Source organism: Orbicella franksi, chromosome 5 (assembly GCF_964199315.1).
Source record: "Orbicella franksi chromosome 5, jaOrbFran1.1, whole genome shotgun sequence".
NCBI lineage: Eukaryota > Metazoa > Cnidaria > Anthozoa > Scleractinia > Merulinidae > Orbicella > Orbicella franksi.
In genome coordinates, this window is record NC_138149.1 from 17,292,689 (window position 1) to 17,312,014 (window position 19,326).

Sequence of the window (19,326 nt, forward strand, 5' to 3'; positions counted from 1 at the left end):
ATATGGCTGATATTATGTACACTGTTATTGCTATTGTATCATTGCAGAATGAATATGTTAACAGAGAAGCAAGCACAGTCAGTTTGTTGCAGGATGTCCACCAACCGAATTGCAGAACAGGTCACAAAAATCTTCGCCCCAAAACATTTCTATTCAGGGAGGCTGTCTGGAGTAGATTTTTCCAGTTGAACTACTGAGCATTGTGGAGCAAGATGGATGACTAACATGTAAGACCTACTCCAAAAAGGCTCTTCGGCAGTTCTCATGCCACGCGGGATAATTCAAAATCTACTTGGCCATGTTTGTCGGTTAATCGTCTGCTAATAAAAATCTTCCTTAAGAATGATTCCTTATATAGTGACCCTCCCCCCACGTTTAACTCAGCAGACATCTTCATACCATTACATTTTGGGTCATCTTAATGCCATCTGATTGTTACACCTCTACCATGGTCTGCCTATTGACTCTTTTACTTGTTTTGAAGTTTAACTAACCAAGAATGGTCTCGAGCGTGTTTTGGGTACCGCCACTTCTCAAAAACACCCAATTACGCCTGCAATTTTGATTGCCATACACCATTCTCTTGACATGAACTTACCATCTCCATTACAATTTGTTGCTCTCTTCTAACCATAGCAAAAACGTTTCTCAGCATTTGCCTGTTGTAGCCTTCAGACTTTCCCCAACCTTCATGACTTACTAGCTACAGCTAAAATCTCTTCTAATTCTGCCAATCCCCAACTTCCTTCTGGTTCTTTCCATTGTGGCAAAAACTGTTACTTGTCCCTACATTTCTTACACACCTACTACATATACCTTCTTTTCTACTGGGGAAATGCACCCCATAAAATATAACCTGACCTGTGACACTAAAAACGTCCTCTACATGATTCAATGTAACCGCTGTAATTTACAATGCATAGGAGAGACGAAATGTCGTTTAAGAGGCTGTCTCTGTAAGAACCACCCACTCAATTTCGCACCAAAAATAATTTTGCCTGAAACTCTGGCAACTGAAAGACTTTATTAAGGTTAGAATAAAAACAGGTTGGTTTGATTCAAAATTATTTTCTGGTCGCGTTAGGAGCCAAAAAATATTTTGTCCGGTCAGCGCCAGTTGCAACGTCTCCAAATGCATAAAATTGGCATTTTTCGTGGCCCTGAGAAATACTTGATTCGCAACATCTAGTATTGAATCTTCTGTCAATTTACTCATAAATCTCTCTAGTTTTTCAGGAGATCAACAATTTTTTTCTTTATTTAAGTGGCAAGACGAAATTAAGCAAATTGCTGGACACTATTAATCGCCATCGAACGATAGCTGGAAATAGCCTTCATCTAGAAGCTAATTTCTAAACTTTGGGACCTAATTGAGAACTATAGTCTATACAGCAAAAAAGGGTAATCCTTTGTCGACAAAAATATGCAAAAAGCCCTGTATGTTTTAGGTATTTCAAAAGTTATGGCTGTTTGTATCAGCACATGTACGTGCATTTGCAACTTTCATGCCTGCACCAAAATTGACCTATCTCAAGCAGATTTTATCATAAATACAGCTTACCTGCTACGCAGCTCGGGTTTTTCTGCAACTTTGGCGATTTTCTAAGCTTTCACATTGTTGAATTCAACGACAGTTCCAGTAAATAGGGAGGTATTGCCCTCGATCGAAACTTGAGCGCGATGGAACACAAGTGCTTATTAGAGACCAGAGGGGAATCATTTTGTTCCGAGTCGGCAAGTGCACTCAGCTTGATAAAGCTTTCTGACTGTCGAAGTAATATCGATGACCAGTTGCAAACGTGGCACCTCAGCCAGCTAATAGGTTCCATACAAGAATTTCAGATAATTCTCAAGAGGTTGGGTTTGCCTCATGACCTTTCCCCTGAACAGCTCGAAGGACTATGGATCTGTGAGAAACATAGAAATCACTTTGGTAAAAAGTGGTGCCTGCGACGCACATGCCAGTACCCGCTGCATACTGGTTGGCAGAAGCAACTGAAGACAAGAAACGCAGTCAGCCCTGACATGCCAAGGGAAATAACTGGTATTTATGGGAAGCATGTTCCAGTGGGATCCCGTAAGTCTGAAGAATTGTAGATATGGCATAAATCAACTCAAAGTGTCAGGACTAACAAGGCTTAATTTTTACTCTTTGTTTATTCCTAAGCCAACAGAACCAAACTTCGAAGTAACATTTGTGGCATTGTTATGACGCTGTTTTCACTTTGTTCATAGCAGAATATTTAGGACTAAGATTAGAATTACTGTTTCAGAAAGAAACATTAATTTCTCCTTTTCTAATTCAAAGATAACGAAGAAACGAGAAGAAAGTACTCAAATCGAGTCTGATGAAATAAGACGTGCATTTAAGTTTCGGTCTCTGCCGACAATATTGTTGGTTGACATGCCTTAATTAAATTAAATTGAAGTGTTAGATAAGCACAGAAGAATGATTAAAATTGCAGTAAATATATACGTATAGTGCGCTCCTAACAAGAAGTGTTGAATAAAAATGGTTCAAAAACAATTTTTTTATATAAGGAAAACATGAAAATGAAGGTTGAAGCTAAAATTCCATGTTTGAGAAAGGCATCTGGTCAATTTTCGCATATGCAAATTTGTTATGTTTGCAGTCTTTTACGCGCTTAAACTAAAGAGACATGAAAATGCTTTTAGGACTGAAAATAATTATTCAAAAGTACACTGCATTCGGTTTTCGATGGAAGAAAGTTTTTATTAAAATTTTTTCACAGCTCTTTGAGTATTTTCAACCGTCTCAAGCTGAAACAAACACCGTAATCATGCCAATTGAAACAGGCAAAAATGTTCAAGCGTATTTTTTATTAAGAGTTGTCCACATTGCGGTAGGGATTAGCTACTTTTAATGAAAAAAAAAGGTAAAAAATGAAGAGAAAATTACTCACATTTTTAGTGTACGCTCTGTAGATTTTGCACTGACTGGGCCTGGTCGACACCACAACTTACCTGTTTTGTGCTACTCAGTTTCAATTTGCATTCGTTTCCAAGCTAAGAATGTTATTTCCTATTGGCTATGCTTCTCAGTGATTTGTGTATCTTGCTCTAAGCTTCACCATATCAAGTTGGAGGAAAACAAGGCGTGGTTGAAAGGGCAACAGGTCCAGAGCAATACCCAACAGGAAGATCAGCATTCCAGGTGATTATGGGTTATTTTGTATTTGCTTTTTATTAATAATGGCTGTCCACATTATACCGGGACGTAGCTGTCAGGAAAAAAAATAAAGGCAAATCGAAGTCGGAAGTCTATTAACCCGTCTCTACCTAGGAAAAAAAACAAAACAAAAACAAAATACTCATGTGAATGTTCGTTAATGATGCTACGAGAATAATGATGTTTACAAAAAATATAATATATTCGCTATTTTGCACAATGACTGTATATGCATTGGGACACTAATTGGGCGTTTACCAATGGTGAAACTAGTGTTCAGCTGGTCAGCACTTTCAATAAAGTTTTGTTTTGACTCAAAAAGAATGAAGGACCGGACATACGCAGCGAAATGGCACACAATGTAACACGAAACATCTTTTTTCTCTACAGATGGCTACAAGCTGCAATTTCTGCACAATCAGCACTGACTCACCGAGCCAGTTAGAAGCCACATTTGTATAACATGACCAAAATGGTGACATCAACATTAGAATAAGCTGCAACTGTTCAGTAGCCTGCGTAGCAGGCGTTTCCAAAAAAGCACGCGAAGAGAACGAAACTGCAAGCGAGTGCGTTCGATCCCTCCGCCCAGAAAAGGAAAGGAAACGGCTGCTACACAGGCTACTGTTTAGCGCTAAGCGCATTTGTTCTAGGAACACAAAAGACGAAAAAGCAAATTGTCGTGTGTTAGTTGGTTATTGGATGCTCAGATTGCAGAGAATGACGGACATTATGCCACATCATTGTGCGCAATGTCACTGATAGTAGGCTAACGTTGAAATTACTGCGCGCAACATTGCTGAAGTAGAACGAGATGATACTACGCCACATATTACACCCAATAGGCATAGTTGTACTGTATCTAAATTACTTTTACTTTGATTAAACTAATCAAGATCAATGTACGACAGGATTATATTTTTTCTTTCGTTACTCCCGGACTCGCCAAATGTATTGCAGCTTTAAAACTCACAACTGTCATGTCAACCCCTAACGTAACACCAGCTCATCCGAAATCTGCCACCTACACTGCTGATTGGGCTCCAGGGTGCGAGTCTGAACAGGACAGTCAGAGCTCTGAAGAAGAAGATGAAGCTAGAAGTGGAGCTAAGGTGGCAATTGCAGCATTTAGTGATGCAATGCAAAGTCTTCAACAAGTGGCAACTAATGCTGGTAGGGTCAGTCCCATAATGTTTCAGCTCAAAACTTCATGGGACAAGGCGAGTGAACAAGAGAAGCAGGTCTGTATTGACAAGGCTACGGAAGCCTGCAATCTGGTATGTGATGTCATAGCTCCGAAGGCCGGACCAGAACTGTTTCAGTCCTGTCACACCAGAAAAAGACGCACACTTCGGTGACCTTTGCTAATGGAGGCCTACAGTAACGCTAGCACTAAGAATGTGAAGACCCAGATTCTGAGCCTGTATGTATATCGATATCCAGTGAAGACCCTTCAGAGGATCCATGAGCCATACGCTAAGTTAACTGAGTGGCAAATCAGATGTGCTAGAGCTCATGCGCAAGATTGTGGTCCAGGCTCCTTAGTAGAAACGTTGCCTTCTCATCGAGTTTGCCTACCCCCCAGCGAAACTTGACCATTTCTTAGACTTTGTGAATCGCCCATACTTCTATCAAAATGTGGCGTTCGGTACAAGGAAACTAATGCTTAACAGCGGCGAAAAGATCACGATGCCCAACGTTATTCGGAAGGTGACAAGGGCAACAATGATCAAGCAGTACCTCCAGTTTTGTGAAGAAGAGCAGTTTGAACCACTAAGCCGTGCAACTCTATTTTGAGTTCTTGAGGTAAGGGATGCCTCTCAGCAGAAGTCGCTTAGTGGCTTGGACAACATAGCAGCTGATGGTTCAGCGGGATTCGAGCGACTTGACTGAATAGTAGATGAGCTCAATCAAATAGGCCTGAAGGACGTAGCCGAAGAATTGAGAAGGTCGCTTTGCGACGGTAAGAGGTACTTCAAAACGGAATACGAAAGTCAATGCCCTGACCACTGCCGTAATCTGGGTCTCAGCGATCCGAAGGATCCAGATTTCCAGGAACATTGTACACACCAACATACGCTTCGCTGCCCTCAATGTGACGACATCACTTTGTGTTTGCAGAAAATGCACCAAAGTGATGCACACCCAGTGAAGGGAACAACCGCTGCAGTCAGCGTAGTCAAAGAATCAGAGAAGTCACTTTCAGTCAACAAAATAGAGCAGTTCAGTAGTCTTCACAACTTCCAGTATGAAGATTCTGGCCTGAGGGTTTAGAAATGTTACGATATTGGTAAAGGGAACTTCCTTCCATTCGACGGTTTCTATATCAAGCACCAGGGTCCAACATTGCTCCAGACTGCCGAATCACATGGGTTTTTATGATCCCCCCTGAAAGTAGTGAAGGGCAACAAAACGGTCAGCCAGTTGCCTTGCGACTTCTCCCAAATAGCGCGGTATTTTCTTGCACGTAGTGGAGAAATCAGTGTTGAAGTAATCGGTCACAGATGACATTGAAAGTAGCTTTGTGGAGGAATGGAGATTCCATGCCAGTTAGAGTTTACCAGTTCAAAAAAATTGCAAATGAAATGCTTGAAAGAACTACTGGCGGGCAAGATTCAGGTTTAGAACCGGAAGATGCAAACAAATGGTTCCTTTAGGAGCCACCACTTTTACCGAAAGCAATGATCAACAAGCTTCAACATGTTTAATCTTTATTAACTGGAGGTTTTCAGTTCAATTTATGACCCCTACAAGCCAGTGTATTCCCTGTGAAAGCACTGGTCTCGTGTATAAGCTGCGTCCACGACTTTTGGCCCAAAACTTAAGCAAAAAGGTGTGGCTTATACAAGAGTCTATTCTGGAATGTTTTCACTTTTTTAAAAAGGAGCTCCCACAAAATGCCCAATTTTGGCATCAATTTAGGCTACCACGAGCACAAAATACAAAAAAAATATCAAAAAATAAATAAAAATCTAAATGACTTATATTTTTAGAACTGGTTCACCTAAGCCATTATTCTGGCAAAGTTTGAGAAAATGGTTTTTTTTTCTATCTTGCATAGTTGATCCTTAGAGCAAACTTTGGTATGTTGACACTGAAACAACTTTGCAGTAATATATGGAACTAACAGAGGTTCAAAAATAACAAAGTTTCAGAGTGCTAAACTGTTGCGAAAGGCAATGGAACCAATCTTCAATCTGGGCACCAGTCTCCTACAGAGAGGTATCAAAAACAGCCCCACTGCAGGCAAAGAGAACAATTCAAATGGCCCTACCCCAGAGACAGCAGAATCAGTCAGAAACAGAGGACTCCTACAATTGAAAGGCTTGATAGAGAAAGGGCCTTTGGTATTTTTGGTGTAAACTTTGTTGAAAATACTCCAAATTTTGCATGCAGTTTTGTTTAGGTGTGTTTAACAATGGCCTGTAATTTTTTCCGCTGGATTTTGCTTTGATATAACGTATGCAAAAAAAACACTTGGTTTTTCCTAGCAGTGTCTTTAGAAGGTTTTTTTTGAACAAACATATTGTTTGTAGTGTACAAAGTCAAAATCTAATCCCTCAGAATCATAGCTGTCTTTCTTTTTAGAACATTCTTGCTAATTGTTTCTGCACAAATTTTTCTGCGCATCTCATCTCTCTAAGAATTGTGTGCGAGTCCCCGAGGTCCGCGCAAGGAAAAAACTGTCATGCAAAGGTTTGCAAACAAATATGGCGTCCGCTACGCAAAGTAAAAAAAGAAGTAAAAGTGGGAGATTCACAAAGGGTGAACTAAACCGACGAAAATTACGCGCTGAAAAGTTGCAAGTTGAAGGTCAACAATGTTCTCAAGGTGAAAAGGAGCCGGCCAATACAATGTCTGAAGAAAGTGAATGTGAAGTGTCATGGGATGATGGACAGTCATAGAGATAGGGATGTTAACAGAGGGTTTGGAATCGTGTTGCTTTAGTCAGCAACCCACACAACTGAAAAATGTTGTTGACAAAAAAAGGCATGGGCTGGCAAGTTTACATCCAGTGCAGCTAGTGGCAAATAAATACTTTGTGCACTGGTAAAAGTCATTGATCTACTGATGCACGTCGTAGAGTGCTGATTTATGATGTCAGTACAAAACTAGTCACAGGTACATAAAAATTTCTCAATCATGACTTCTTTACTTTTTGTGCTGTTCCCAAGCTTTAAAGATAAATGTTTATTTTGCAGTGATAAATCTTGAAAAAATTTAAAATGCAAATAGTAAACAAGTTTATTTGTAACATTTTGTCGTGCTCACATGCTCAAGCTAATGCAAGGCTCATTTTTAAGGAATGTTGCATACCGGTGTCGGAGAGAGACATGTAAATGATTTGTTGGCAGCAATATGTGTTCCATTTGTCCATCATCAGACCTTAAAGAGAAGAGAATGGGAAGCTGGGAAGGGGTGGGAGAGATTTTGGCAAGAAAAACCGTGGAAGATGCATTGCGTGAAGAGATCGAGAAGAGGTTTGCTTATAAATTATTGAAGTCTTCACTTAGACTTCGGTGCTTTGTTTTCCTATATCAGAGCTATTCTAAAAGCACACTTACCGATCTCCTGCTTTTTTAGCTGCCTTAGAATTTAATACAATGGTACACACATGTTAACACACTGGCTGTAACATTATCGTCTCGTGAAATAATCAACTCACTTGTTAAAGATTATTAGGCCAAAAAAATTGCAAATAGCTTCTTGCTACTAATCCACAAATAAATTTTAATCCATGTCATCATGCAATAAACTTACAGAAGCTTATTTTACCTTTCATGTCAAAAAGCATAAAAGAAATCACTGTACCAGTGTGTTTAGTCCACCAATGTAATATGCACACCACTGAGGAAACACATAGTCAACAAAATTTTGTCTCAAAAGTGAGGGGAAAAACAAATCTTATAGCTAAGAAATACAGAAGTAAAAGCTTTCATTTCAATCATAAATTTGAAATCCTACTTCAAGTCAATTTGGCCAGAAGGATTGTTTTTGCTGCTTTCAACTAGCATTATATTTCATTAAGCCAATAATTGCTTTATGGTGATTGAAGTTCAACATAAAATCACAAGTATGATTTAAGACCATAATTCGATTGGTCAGAGCTACAATTTACTAGGTTTTATTGAGAACTAGCTAACATGAATGTTAATCTTGTGAATACTGCTGCGGCTTCAAACAAAGAAGGACATACCATTCAATGCCCATTTGACATTAATGAGGTAATCCACAATGCTAAAAGCCAAAATCTTCAAGATGCTGTAGAAGTATGAAGGTTCCTTCAAGAAAGGATTGTTAAAGGAAGACAACTCGAACTGACCTCTTGTGAAGAAACATGTGACGGGGAAACAACCTTTACTACTATTGACAGGGACAAATTTTTCAAACAACCTTCAGTGAACTGGAATTTGTTGATGACTAAAAAGTAGAACAGTCCATTGACCTTGGAGGGCCACGCAGGGAGTGGATCAGATTGGTTAACAGAGAAATACCTTTCACAAGATTACCTTTATGTTGGTATCATGATTGCAGTGGCAATGTTACAGAATAGTCAAATGCCTGCATCATTGAGGATCACATTTTACATGAGATTGTTTCAACACTCGCTCTTCATTGCAATGCAGGCTATGTTTATCATTTGCATGCTACCAAGGCAGCTTGTAGTTCCACGAATAATCAATTCCTATTGTTATGAGATTTCAGCAACAGTGATTCATTGTCTATTCAGATCGGATATAGTTTGCAATGTAGTACAGTTATCGTATTTGCTTTTCAGTTTTTTACATATTGGACCAATAAAGATTGTAATTAAACATGGTTCGATGTCCAATTCAGTCAGAAAACCTATTGCTGTTACACTTGTTTATTTGCTGAGACCAGGCTTGCAACACAAGATGACTGTCCCTAGACTCCTCCAAATGTTGTTTGTAAGATATACACGAGAAGTTGCAAGTGGCCGACAGTCATGTGGGAGAAGGAAACTTGAGTTATGCCACATCTTAGAATTAGTCAGAGGTGCATCTGAAGAACTCTACTAGGATTTGGAATGAGTCCATCAATAGAATGTGACATTCTGAACATCACAAGAGGTCAAGATTACGTCCTTCAGGAGACAAGTATCATGGAGGCAAGAAGTGTCCAAGTTTCCTCTGACCAGGAGCCAGATCTCCAACAAGAAAGTGCTTCAGACTCCACTGCCCGAGAGGAAGAACCCATGGTGCATGCAGGATTTACACCTAATGCCCACACTTGTAGTGTGTTAAGTCTTCCAAGGCCAACCCATAAGGTTCAGTCGCCACCACAGCAGAAGTTGTTTGACATTTATAATTTGCCATTCTTGCAGCCTTTCTGTAGTAAAGGTTAAAGATTAGATAAGATTTTGTATTTCCAGAAAATATACAATGCTTCTCCATGGTTCACAGTGGAAATTATATTCCAACTTGGGGGAAGTACAGCATATGGATATTTTCAGAAATACAAATTCATCAACATTAGCCTGTGTAACTTTTTTTTTTCGTTATATTTCATCACTGTTACCAAAGCATCACAGTGGGCACAGGAGACTCAAAATGTGGCTGCGAAATCTGTTTTCAAAATGGTGGGAGGTTATTTCCCCCGTGGGGGTAGGGGTCAAATTACTTCTTTGCTATGCTAATCATTAACTTTGCGTCCAAAGTGCTATGCAGTAAGCGGATACTGCCAAAAATGCTCCTCAAAGAAAGATGCTTGAAAACTGCAGCTTTCAGATGGTACCAAACTCACATGGCTTGGTGTTTTTTACTCGACGAAACGAGCTTTTACACGTCAAGGTATTGTGAGAACTTCTTTGCCTCTTGTTTTTTCGTATTTTTGAGCATTTTAGGCTTCAAAAGGCTTTAGCATGGACAATTATTCAATCGTAAATTTGGATGTTTTGGGAAGAAGAATACCTGAAGAAGAAACCTATGTTTTTTGTTTGTTTAAATCTGCATTTAGCGCCGATATTTAGGAATTTTTTTTGTTTGGCAGGCGGAGAGGACGCGCGTGAAGACAAATTGAAGCATCTTATCATGGATTTCAAAGTCCTGCTGATCCGCGTTAAAGATTTCATAAAATAAGTCTAAACTGTGGAACGGTCCTTTCTGACAAAACCAAACTGTGGCTGTAGAAGATCAAATTTCGTTTGGGAGGAAAAGTCAGCATCAGGCGTCCTTATCAATGCGAAATAATTCGAAAAACATAGCATGCCTACTCGGGAGAAAAAAGTGTATGCAAGATTCAATGTGGGAACTATGATGAGAGAGCTGAAAGAGCTTCGAGAAAGAACTGCCCTCGAACATGAAAAGGTTTTGACCGCAACAAGAGATCTTCAGGCAAAGCAAGTCAAAGGACAAAGACTTCAGCAGAAGGTTATCAACATTTTAAGTTTTTTAATAGCCATGAGAAAACCGATTCGGTTTACCACAAACCAGATCTCCTTAAACACTTAATTCACTGTTGCAATTAAACCGGCTTCGACAAAACACTGACCCCCTACTGACCCCCTACTGGCCCCTGAACTGACCCCCTTAAAAATCATCAGGAAAAAATACAAAGCGTAGTACAAATCAAGTTCATAAAATAAAATCATGTTACCTGAAAGTTCCGAGAACAAAACCTGTACTTGTAACGAAAGAAGAAAAGTGTCAGACCTTTACAACACTCGCCCGCCATCTTGGAACTTTCAGGTAACATGATTTTATTTTATGAACTTGATTTGTACTATGCTTTGTATTTTTTCCCGATGATTTTTAAGGGGGTCAGTTAAGGGGTCAGTGTTTTGTCAAAGCCCTGATTAAACTGCTGTTTTTTACACTCAGATAATCTGAAATTTTTACAGAGCCAAAGTTTTGCATTGAATATTTATTTTCACTAGTATAGGTAATCACATGATTTTGAGTGTAATTTGAAATGCATACGCACTAGTAAATTTTTCAAAGGCTAGCAAAACTGCATGAGCCCGAAGGGACAAGTGCAATTTGTAGTCAGTAATTTACAGTTTGTAATTGCATGAGAACAATCTGTATGTGCAGCATAAAATGTTTTTACCTCAGAATAGTTTTTTCACCATTAAATTTGAACAATTTGATAATGAAACAAAGGGAAAATATTGTTTCGTTTTTAATAGGTGGATGATCTATCTGACAAGGAAAACCGACTACAGGCAACTATTTGTGAGCATCCTGCAGCCATTCAAATTCGAATCCCGTTGAAGCCCTGATTTTTTCAGGCTTCCTCCTTCCAATTGCTTAAATTGGAAAATTAACTGCGATGATCATTCTTCACTTTCATCTACAACCGCAGTTCATATATGAATTATTTCATATAAACTTCACATCATTTGACTCCTCACGGGAAGATATGAACTCAATTGTGTGGCCTCGCTCCCAATGTGTGGCTTCATAGCTCAGTTGGTAGAGCATCGCACCGGTATCGCCGAGGTCACGGGTTCGAATCCCGTTGAAGCCCTGATTTTTTCAGGCTTCCTCCTTCCAATTGCTTAAATTGGAAAATTAACTGCGATGATCATTCTTCACTTACATTTCAGGTTGTTCTTGGGGGGGATGGTGCCCCTTTTGGAAAAGATGAGTCAGCCACTGCTTGGAATGTTAGTTTTCTCAATAGGGGACAACATATCCTAAGCAGTAATGAGAACTTCCTCATTTTTGGAGCTAACTGCTCTGAAAGTTCTGTTTCTGTACAAAGGTATGTGAAGCACCTCTTACAAGAGATGACCACTATCGAGGGCAAAACCTACAGTATTAATGGGAAACACATCAACTTTAAGTTTGCAGAGTTTCCTAACGATCTCAAAATGCTTGCATTCCTTGCTGGAGAACTATCTTTAAGTGCCAGATATTTCTCAACCTTTGGAAATGTGAGCACTGCTGACTACAGTCATGTAAAAGGGACTTTTGGAGCTGGTCCAGGCAATAAATGGAAGCCATGGGCCTACGACAAACGGGTGGCTGTTGCAAGGGAGGTTGAAAAGCTAAAGGAGCAGGTCAGTAAACAAAAAGTTTCAGAGAAAACAAAGCGAAAAAAAGTAACTGACTTCATTTCCTTGAAAGGTAGTAGACAAGAATTTGTACCATTCATTGGAAAGTTTCTTGATAGAACACATGTCGAACTGTTGCATCCAAAAAACAATTCTTGCCAGCAATTATTTAAGCTGATCCTATATGAAAGCATTGGAAAGTCAGCACTTTCATCAAACATCACAGACTTTGATGTTGTGCCTTATACATCCCCATTTTACAAATTGGTCGACTGCCTTAAAAAAAAGGTCAAAATGGGTCGTCTTGCCAAGAAAGTGATTAGGTGGTTTAATGAAAACAAAGATCTTGCCCAATTTCAATACAGATTCACTGGTCAAGACTCTCGTTTGTTCCTACAGAATTTCATGTTTATCATTGATTCTATCAAGCAAGCACATGATTCAGAGAAGCAAACCTTTTCTCTCCATGTGTTTGCCTACATGTCACTACAATTGAGGCAAATTGTCTCCCTGTTTTGTAGAGTTGTCAATGTTTCTCAGGAAAACATTGCAGGGCTTAAACAGTCCTGTACCAATTTCTTCAGATGCAGCAGCTTGTTTAGCACGGTGACCCCAACAACCTGGACTGTGGGACATATCATTCCTGCCCATCCATCTGTTTTTCAGAAATACAATTTGGGCTTAAATGCAGTGTCTATGGAGGACCAAGAAGCCAAGCATATGGCAATTCGAAGGTATAGCCAAAACACCAATCATCATGCAAGGCGGATGCAGATTTTTCAGCATGAATTTGTTCACCTTATCTGGCTCAGAGAAAGGGGCTATGGGGGAGAAGGTATTTCTAGATCTAAGCAAACCTATGTACCACTAAGGGTAACAAATGGACAATCCTGTTTTTGTGGGTTTGACAAAGGGCCTGAAGAAGAGAAGTGCTGTTATTGTTCACATAACTACAGAGCCCAATTTGAGAGGAGTGTTCAACTAGGGAAGATCACTGTAGACAAGAATCTCTGTTCTGTATAGTAGCTGCAGAAACTAGGATTAGCTTACGTAAGCTAGAGTATACTCTAAGTACTCAAAAGTAAGCCATCAACAGAGAGTTTAACAACCTACAACTACAACATTTCTCATTCCAGCCTGCAACTTTATTGTACAACTTTATTGCACTGTTCAAAATAATTTAAACTGAATTTTTAGATTATGCTGGTTAAAATTTAGTCTTGTTACAAAGTTTGTTGACATGTTCATATATTAGCATTTGAACTGTTGTGTTTAATTTCATTTTCAAAGAAGTAACTATCATTTTGTTTGGAAAACATAAATGGGCAACAGTAAGCAACTCACTTTTAACAACAGCCTACAACTGCATAATTTGTATTCAAAATAATTTTGTGTTGATTTTTAGACAATACTATTTACTCTTGTTACAAAGTTTGTTGACATGTTCATATATTAGCATTTGAACTGTTGTGTTTAATTTCATTTTCAAAGAAGTAACTATCATTTTGTTTGGAAAACATAAATGGGCAACAGTAAGCAACTCACTTTTAACAACAGCCTACAACTGCATAATTTGTATTCAAAATAATTTTGTGTTGATTTTTAGACAATACTATTTACTCTTGTTACAAAGTTTGTTGGCATGTTATTAAATATCAACATTGAATAAGTTGTATTCAACTCAATTTCAAGCTATTAACTCATTAAAACACTGTTACCAAAAACCAACTAGAATCATGCAGTCTTTCATTGTCTGGTAATATGGAAAATAAGCAATGATACTGTAACTTAGCTATGGAGTGGGAAGCTAAACTTGTTCCAAAATCCATAATGGAATGTTTTCAAGAGTTGGCCAGCTTTGATCTTGTAAAGGAAAACAAAGTCTTTCTCCAAGTTTACTATAACTTTAGCTTGTAAAAACTTCCATTCGACCCTTTCCTCTTGAAGTATGACCTGACTGCCCCTTCTGACATTCCTGACAACACAGAGAATAATGCAACAACAGCTTCCATCCTTGTGAATGATATCGCATAGCACTTATTATTTTCAGTGTGGGAAATGTTATCAACAACATCTTGCAACCAAGAGTGTACAACTCCACTTCGAAACACCAAAAAAATTTCTTTTGGTAAATTTCGAATTATTTCACATTGATAAGGGCACCTGATGCTGACTTTTCCTCCCAAACGTAATTTGATCTTGACTAGCCACAGTCTGGTTTCATCATAAAGGACCATTCCACAGTTTACAGGAACATTCAATAAAATCTTTAACGGATCAGTAGGACTTTGAAATACGTGGTAAGATGCTTCAATTTGTCTTCGCACGCATTTCTTAAACATATCCAAATTTACATCACATAAATCAAGCGAGTCAAATGCCTGAAGACACAATTCAATCTTCTCACTGAGAACGTCTTCTTCGGATTCTCCATTAACTGATTCTTTTTCATCGATTTCTTCCGATTCTTGAAACGACAAGTCATCCCTATCAGCTAAAACTGCTTCTCGAACTGCATCTGTCGAAAGATAATTACTCTGGCCTTTGGCCACCATATTGAAATGTTTCACTTTGTTGAGCAACCGCTGACATTGCGCACCGCCGACCCCTGCCACATTTTGAGTCTCCTGTGCCCACTATGCATGGAAATGTTAAAGATATAACTTCTCGTTTGACTGATTGATTGTTATTCAGACCAAACAGTTAAAATAAGTACCAGTGTTTGTCATTATGCAGATGATTTGTTACTTTGATGACTGTTTCATCAGCATTTCATTACTTCTACAAACTGTTTTACAGACAAGGCGTCTCTCTTGGTGTTACTGGAAAATCTCACAAAATTCCCACATATTGTCACCTGAGATCCACTGAGATCTACTGAGATCAAATCAACATTTGACTTTTGAATCAAGTAATGGTTTGAATTTTCAACTTCCATTTGGACGGTGAATCTATTGAAAGGAGTAATTAAATGAATTTTTCCATGATAATTTCACCCATAGCAGAGATGCTTCACCTATTATGACTGTTATTATTGTGGATGCACTTGACCTAGAGAACAGTGTAGGATAATTGAGTTTACTCCTTTGCTGTTGTAAGAATTTAATATGGGATATGTATTGATTTTTTACAGAAAACATCCATGAGTTAAAAACTTCTACCCTCCTAACACTCACCTTCCAGGACAATTTTCATCATAACTTTCAAAATCCTCCCCAACTGGGTACGGTTATTTTCTAGTATCATTCATGGTTCTTGTTTATTCCTGTTTGTAGTCCCATTTCTGTTGAGTTCAGTTTAGTCACATGTTAAAGATGGTGACAATTGTAATTTAATATTTCCAATAAAAGTTTGAAGTTTGTTACAAACAAAGGAATAAAGAATGTTGGGAGTAAAGTTCAGTGTTTATTCATGGTCGCTAAATGTGAACTTGTTCTTTAAGGAACCTCACCAGTTGACGTAATTCTTTTAACAGGTCCATTTAAACAATATTTGGCAGAAAATATTTCACTTCAAAGATCTAATTGCAATATTTTTGGACTTACAGCCACTGTGGCCTTATTCTGCAGCAAAGCCCGATTTTTTTCAGATCAAGGATTTTTTTCCAAACTGAAGTTGGCAACTTCATTTTTTTTACATTTCTGACATCACTAACTTGTCATCTTTCAATGGTAAAAGTCTCAGAAAAACATCAATGTTGGAAACTTTTCGCATGAATGTCCTTAAGTCAAAGAGAAATAGCATAGAGAGTAGGAATCTGAAAAACAGATTGTTTACATCAGGCTATTGTGACATGGAACTCAACATTTGAAATTGATCAACTGTCAAAGGAGATACCGTTGAATAGAAAATAGATGTGATGTCTTAGAGCTCTGTCAAGTAATATTTTAAGTACTCTTTTAAAGTACCTTGCATGCCTGCCTGGTGGTTGAGAGGCATCATGGAGCCTTGATAAACCCGTAAGTCATCAACATGTCCAAACAAAGATACAATCGAGTTACTGACATTTGAAGTCAGATTGATCTAGGCAGCAAAGTCTACATGCAGTTCTTGCCCCCCCCCCCCCCCCAAAAAAAAACCCTTTCACAAGTTGTGGCCCATTTGCCAAGCGCTGGTGTCATAGTTTGATATTCTTTACTTCTCCTTCTAGTAGGTCAAGTAGGATAGTTTATAGCATGTGCAATGTATATCATGCAGAATTTTTACCAGGCAAATGATAAGATATTTCCCAACAATACAGTAAACACCCACATATAAGAACACATGGATTAAGAACATCAGGCTGAAATTTGGCAAATAAAGCACCACTTTTATAAGAACAATATCAGCCTGGAAAAAAATAATGTTCTTATAAAATGGGAAGGGTGTCAAAATTACACAAATTACCATAAACACACCTGCTGACCAATGGTATTAGCTAAGTTTTGGGCACCTTTGTTCTCTTCAGAATATCTAATATCATGAATTACATTTTTTGCCTTTACAATACTATAAACTACTGTATTGATAGAGAAAAACATAAGATTTTATAGCTGTATCAAGGTCAATCACAGTTGTAGTTGATCAAAGCTTGCAAATACTTGTCCAGTCTTTTGTTGCCCATTATGTCATTCAAATTTATTGAAAATAACTGAAGTTCAAACTCAATACTTCTGTATCTTGCTCAGCTTCCATTGGTAATCGAACTCAATGTTCTTTTTCTGTAATTTCTTGAGAAGTTTCTTGAGATATCGAGCATTCCCAACTAGTCTAAAGTCTACTGGTAGCTCTAGTCCTTTTCCTCGCCCTTTGTTTATTCTACTTCCAATGCATTCTGCTTCAATTTTGCCATACTCTGATAGAAATTTGAAGAAGAGTTTAGAAAGCTCAATAGGGACATGACCAACAATCCTGTCGTCCTCATTTTTTACCACAACTGCATACTTGCTGTGGCGATTATTGGGCTCCATTTCGCATAGAAGAATCTCTCCAATGTAGACTGTGGCGTCCTTGAAATAAGCATGATAACCCCTTGTGCTTGCCTCTAAATATAGTTCATATTCATTCGTCATTATTCTAATGTGTGTGGGTTTATCCTTAAAAATCTGTCAAGGTTTTTCATGAATTCCAAGATGGTTCCTCACTCGCACAACCTGGCAGTGCTCGAAGTGGTTCCTGGGTAATATAACAAAGGAAACCGCTGGCCAATGCAGAGGCGCACAAAGTGTTCTTCCTCGTGTGTTGAACTTCACTGTTTGGAATTTTTATGAGCTGAATATATTAAGCTAAAACAAAGATGAATCGGACTTTATTCGATTGTGGCGTTCGAAAAAAAGTAGAATTGAAGAATGGTTGTATGCTTGACATCACGCCAACGATGGAAAAGACAGCTGAGATATCTAAAAGTGCTGAAGTAAAATGCAACGTCTGTGGTAAATCATTCAGAGGTCAACAATACCTTGACAGCCACATGAAATTCAAACACCCGATGACCGAGAACTCACACGAGGGTTCAAAGCAAGAGAATATGTTCGCCAATTGAAAGGAAGCAGATGCCCATTGCTCATTGCCTGAGACTAGCCAGTCAGGAAGTAATGATCCCATTGTTCTAGACAGTAATGAAGTCGAAAGTCTTGGAAACAAGAGAAGGGGAAGTAAGAAGCGAAAATCGTACACAGTTGAATTCAAAAAGAAAACCCTGGATCTTTTTGAGTCTTTGAAATCATCAAAACATAGACACAACATCGTCTCAAAAGAGAAAGGAGTTCATCGATCTTTGATTCAAAAGTGGGACAAAAACAGAAACCAAATTCTGAAGGAACTAGAACTAAATAAAAAGGGAAAAAATTCTGGGAATATAAGAGATGCAAGGCAGAGAAGAAAAATTGTGGCTGGGCGATCGAAGCAGAGTGAGAGGTATCCACTTGCAGCTAATCTATTGATTGCTGAATTCAAAGTTCGTAGAGCAGCTGGATGCAAGATTACAAAACTGTGGTTCAGGAAAAAGATGAAGGCAAAAATTGAGATGACTTATGGGAAAAAGGAGGCTGAAAGTTTCAAAGGAAGCTCTAACTGGTTCCAAAGGTTTAAAAAAAAGGCACGATATAGTACTGAGAAGAAGAACAAACAAGAAGAAAAACTCTGCTGATGATGGTAGGTTAACCATCCAGAAGTTCCATCAAAATTTGAGGAAATCCCTGAAAACACAGAGGAGGCGGAACAGATCAACTATGACTGACCCCAAATATGGCAGGTGGACTCCTGAAAACAGGTACAATGTGGACCAGGTTCCTCTTCCATTCGTGGTGGACCAAGGGACTACCTATGACTCACGTGGCAATAAACAAGTCTGGGTTGCACAACCATCATCAGGTCTGGATAAAAGGCAAGCCACTTTGCAACTTTGCATAAGAGGTGAAGGAGAACAGAATGTAAAGCCTTCCCTTGTGTTTAGAGGGAAAGGGAATGTTAGTTCTCAAGAGAAAGAACAATATGATAAAAGAGTTGATGTGTATTTCCAGCAAAATGCCTGGATGGATGAGGTGACAAATATGCAATGGTGTAAGAAAACACTCATTCCTGGGGTTGGAAAAACTGACCAGGAAAAGGTGTTATTTGCAGACAACGTGTCCTTCCAACAAACCAAAGAGTTCCACGAGACATGTAGGAATGAAATCAGTACTTCTGTGTACATGCTACCAGAAAACCATACTGATAAAATTCAGCCAATTGATGCAGGATGTGGAAGGATGATGAAAGTGAAAATTGCTGCTGCAATGGACAGGTGGTTGGAGATAGATGACAATCTTGAAAAATGGCATGATAGACTTTCTGCAAAGGACAGGCGAATACTTATGACTCAATGGACTGGGGAAGCCTGGAGTGAACTAAAAGAAAGCAAAGACTTTCTAAGATGGCTTTTTGAAAAGACCGGCTGCCTAATGACAACTGATGGCTCAGGAGACGAGAAAATCTCTCCCCAGGGCTTGGACGAATACAGTTTTTAAGATGCACAGCTGGCTTTTGGGTTACAGATCTACAAACAATAACAAGAGTACAAACCCTTAATGTTATTGTTTTACTGATGTACATGTCAACACAGTAGTAAATCAGACTTTCAGATTTGCAGATGTACAGT

General features: G+C 38.7%; 1 protein-coding gene and 1 pseudogene across 1 annotated transcript; one reads left to right on the forward strand and one right to left on the reverse strand.

Annotated features, from left to right (window-relative positions):
• Positions 1-16,852: 16,852 nt before the first annotated feature.
• On the reverse strand, positions 16,853-17,284 carry LOC145487834 (uncharacterized). Its single transcript, XM_081466629.1, has one exon. It carries the CDS (start codon positions 17,258-17,260, stop codon positions 16,853-16,855), a length of 408 nt encoding a protein of 135 aa, XP_081322755.1. The 5' UTR covers positions 17,261-17,284.
• Positions 17,285-17,376: 92 nt separating this feature from the next.
• LOC145486476 (uncharacterized) lies at positions 17,377-19,242 on the forward strand (annotated as a pseudogene).
• Positions 19,243-19,326: the final 84 nt, after the last annotated feature.

Bases quoted from the DNA above. Each gene is read 5' to 3' on its own strand.
- LOC145487834 (XM_081466629.1), bottom strand. From the start codon at position 17,260: ATGACGAATGAATATGAACTATATTTAGAGGCAAGCACAAGGGGTTAT.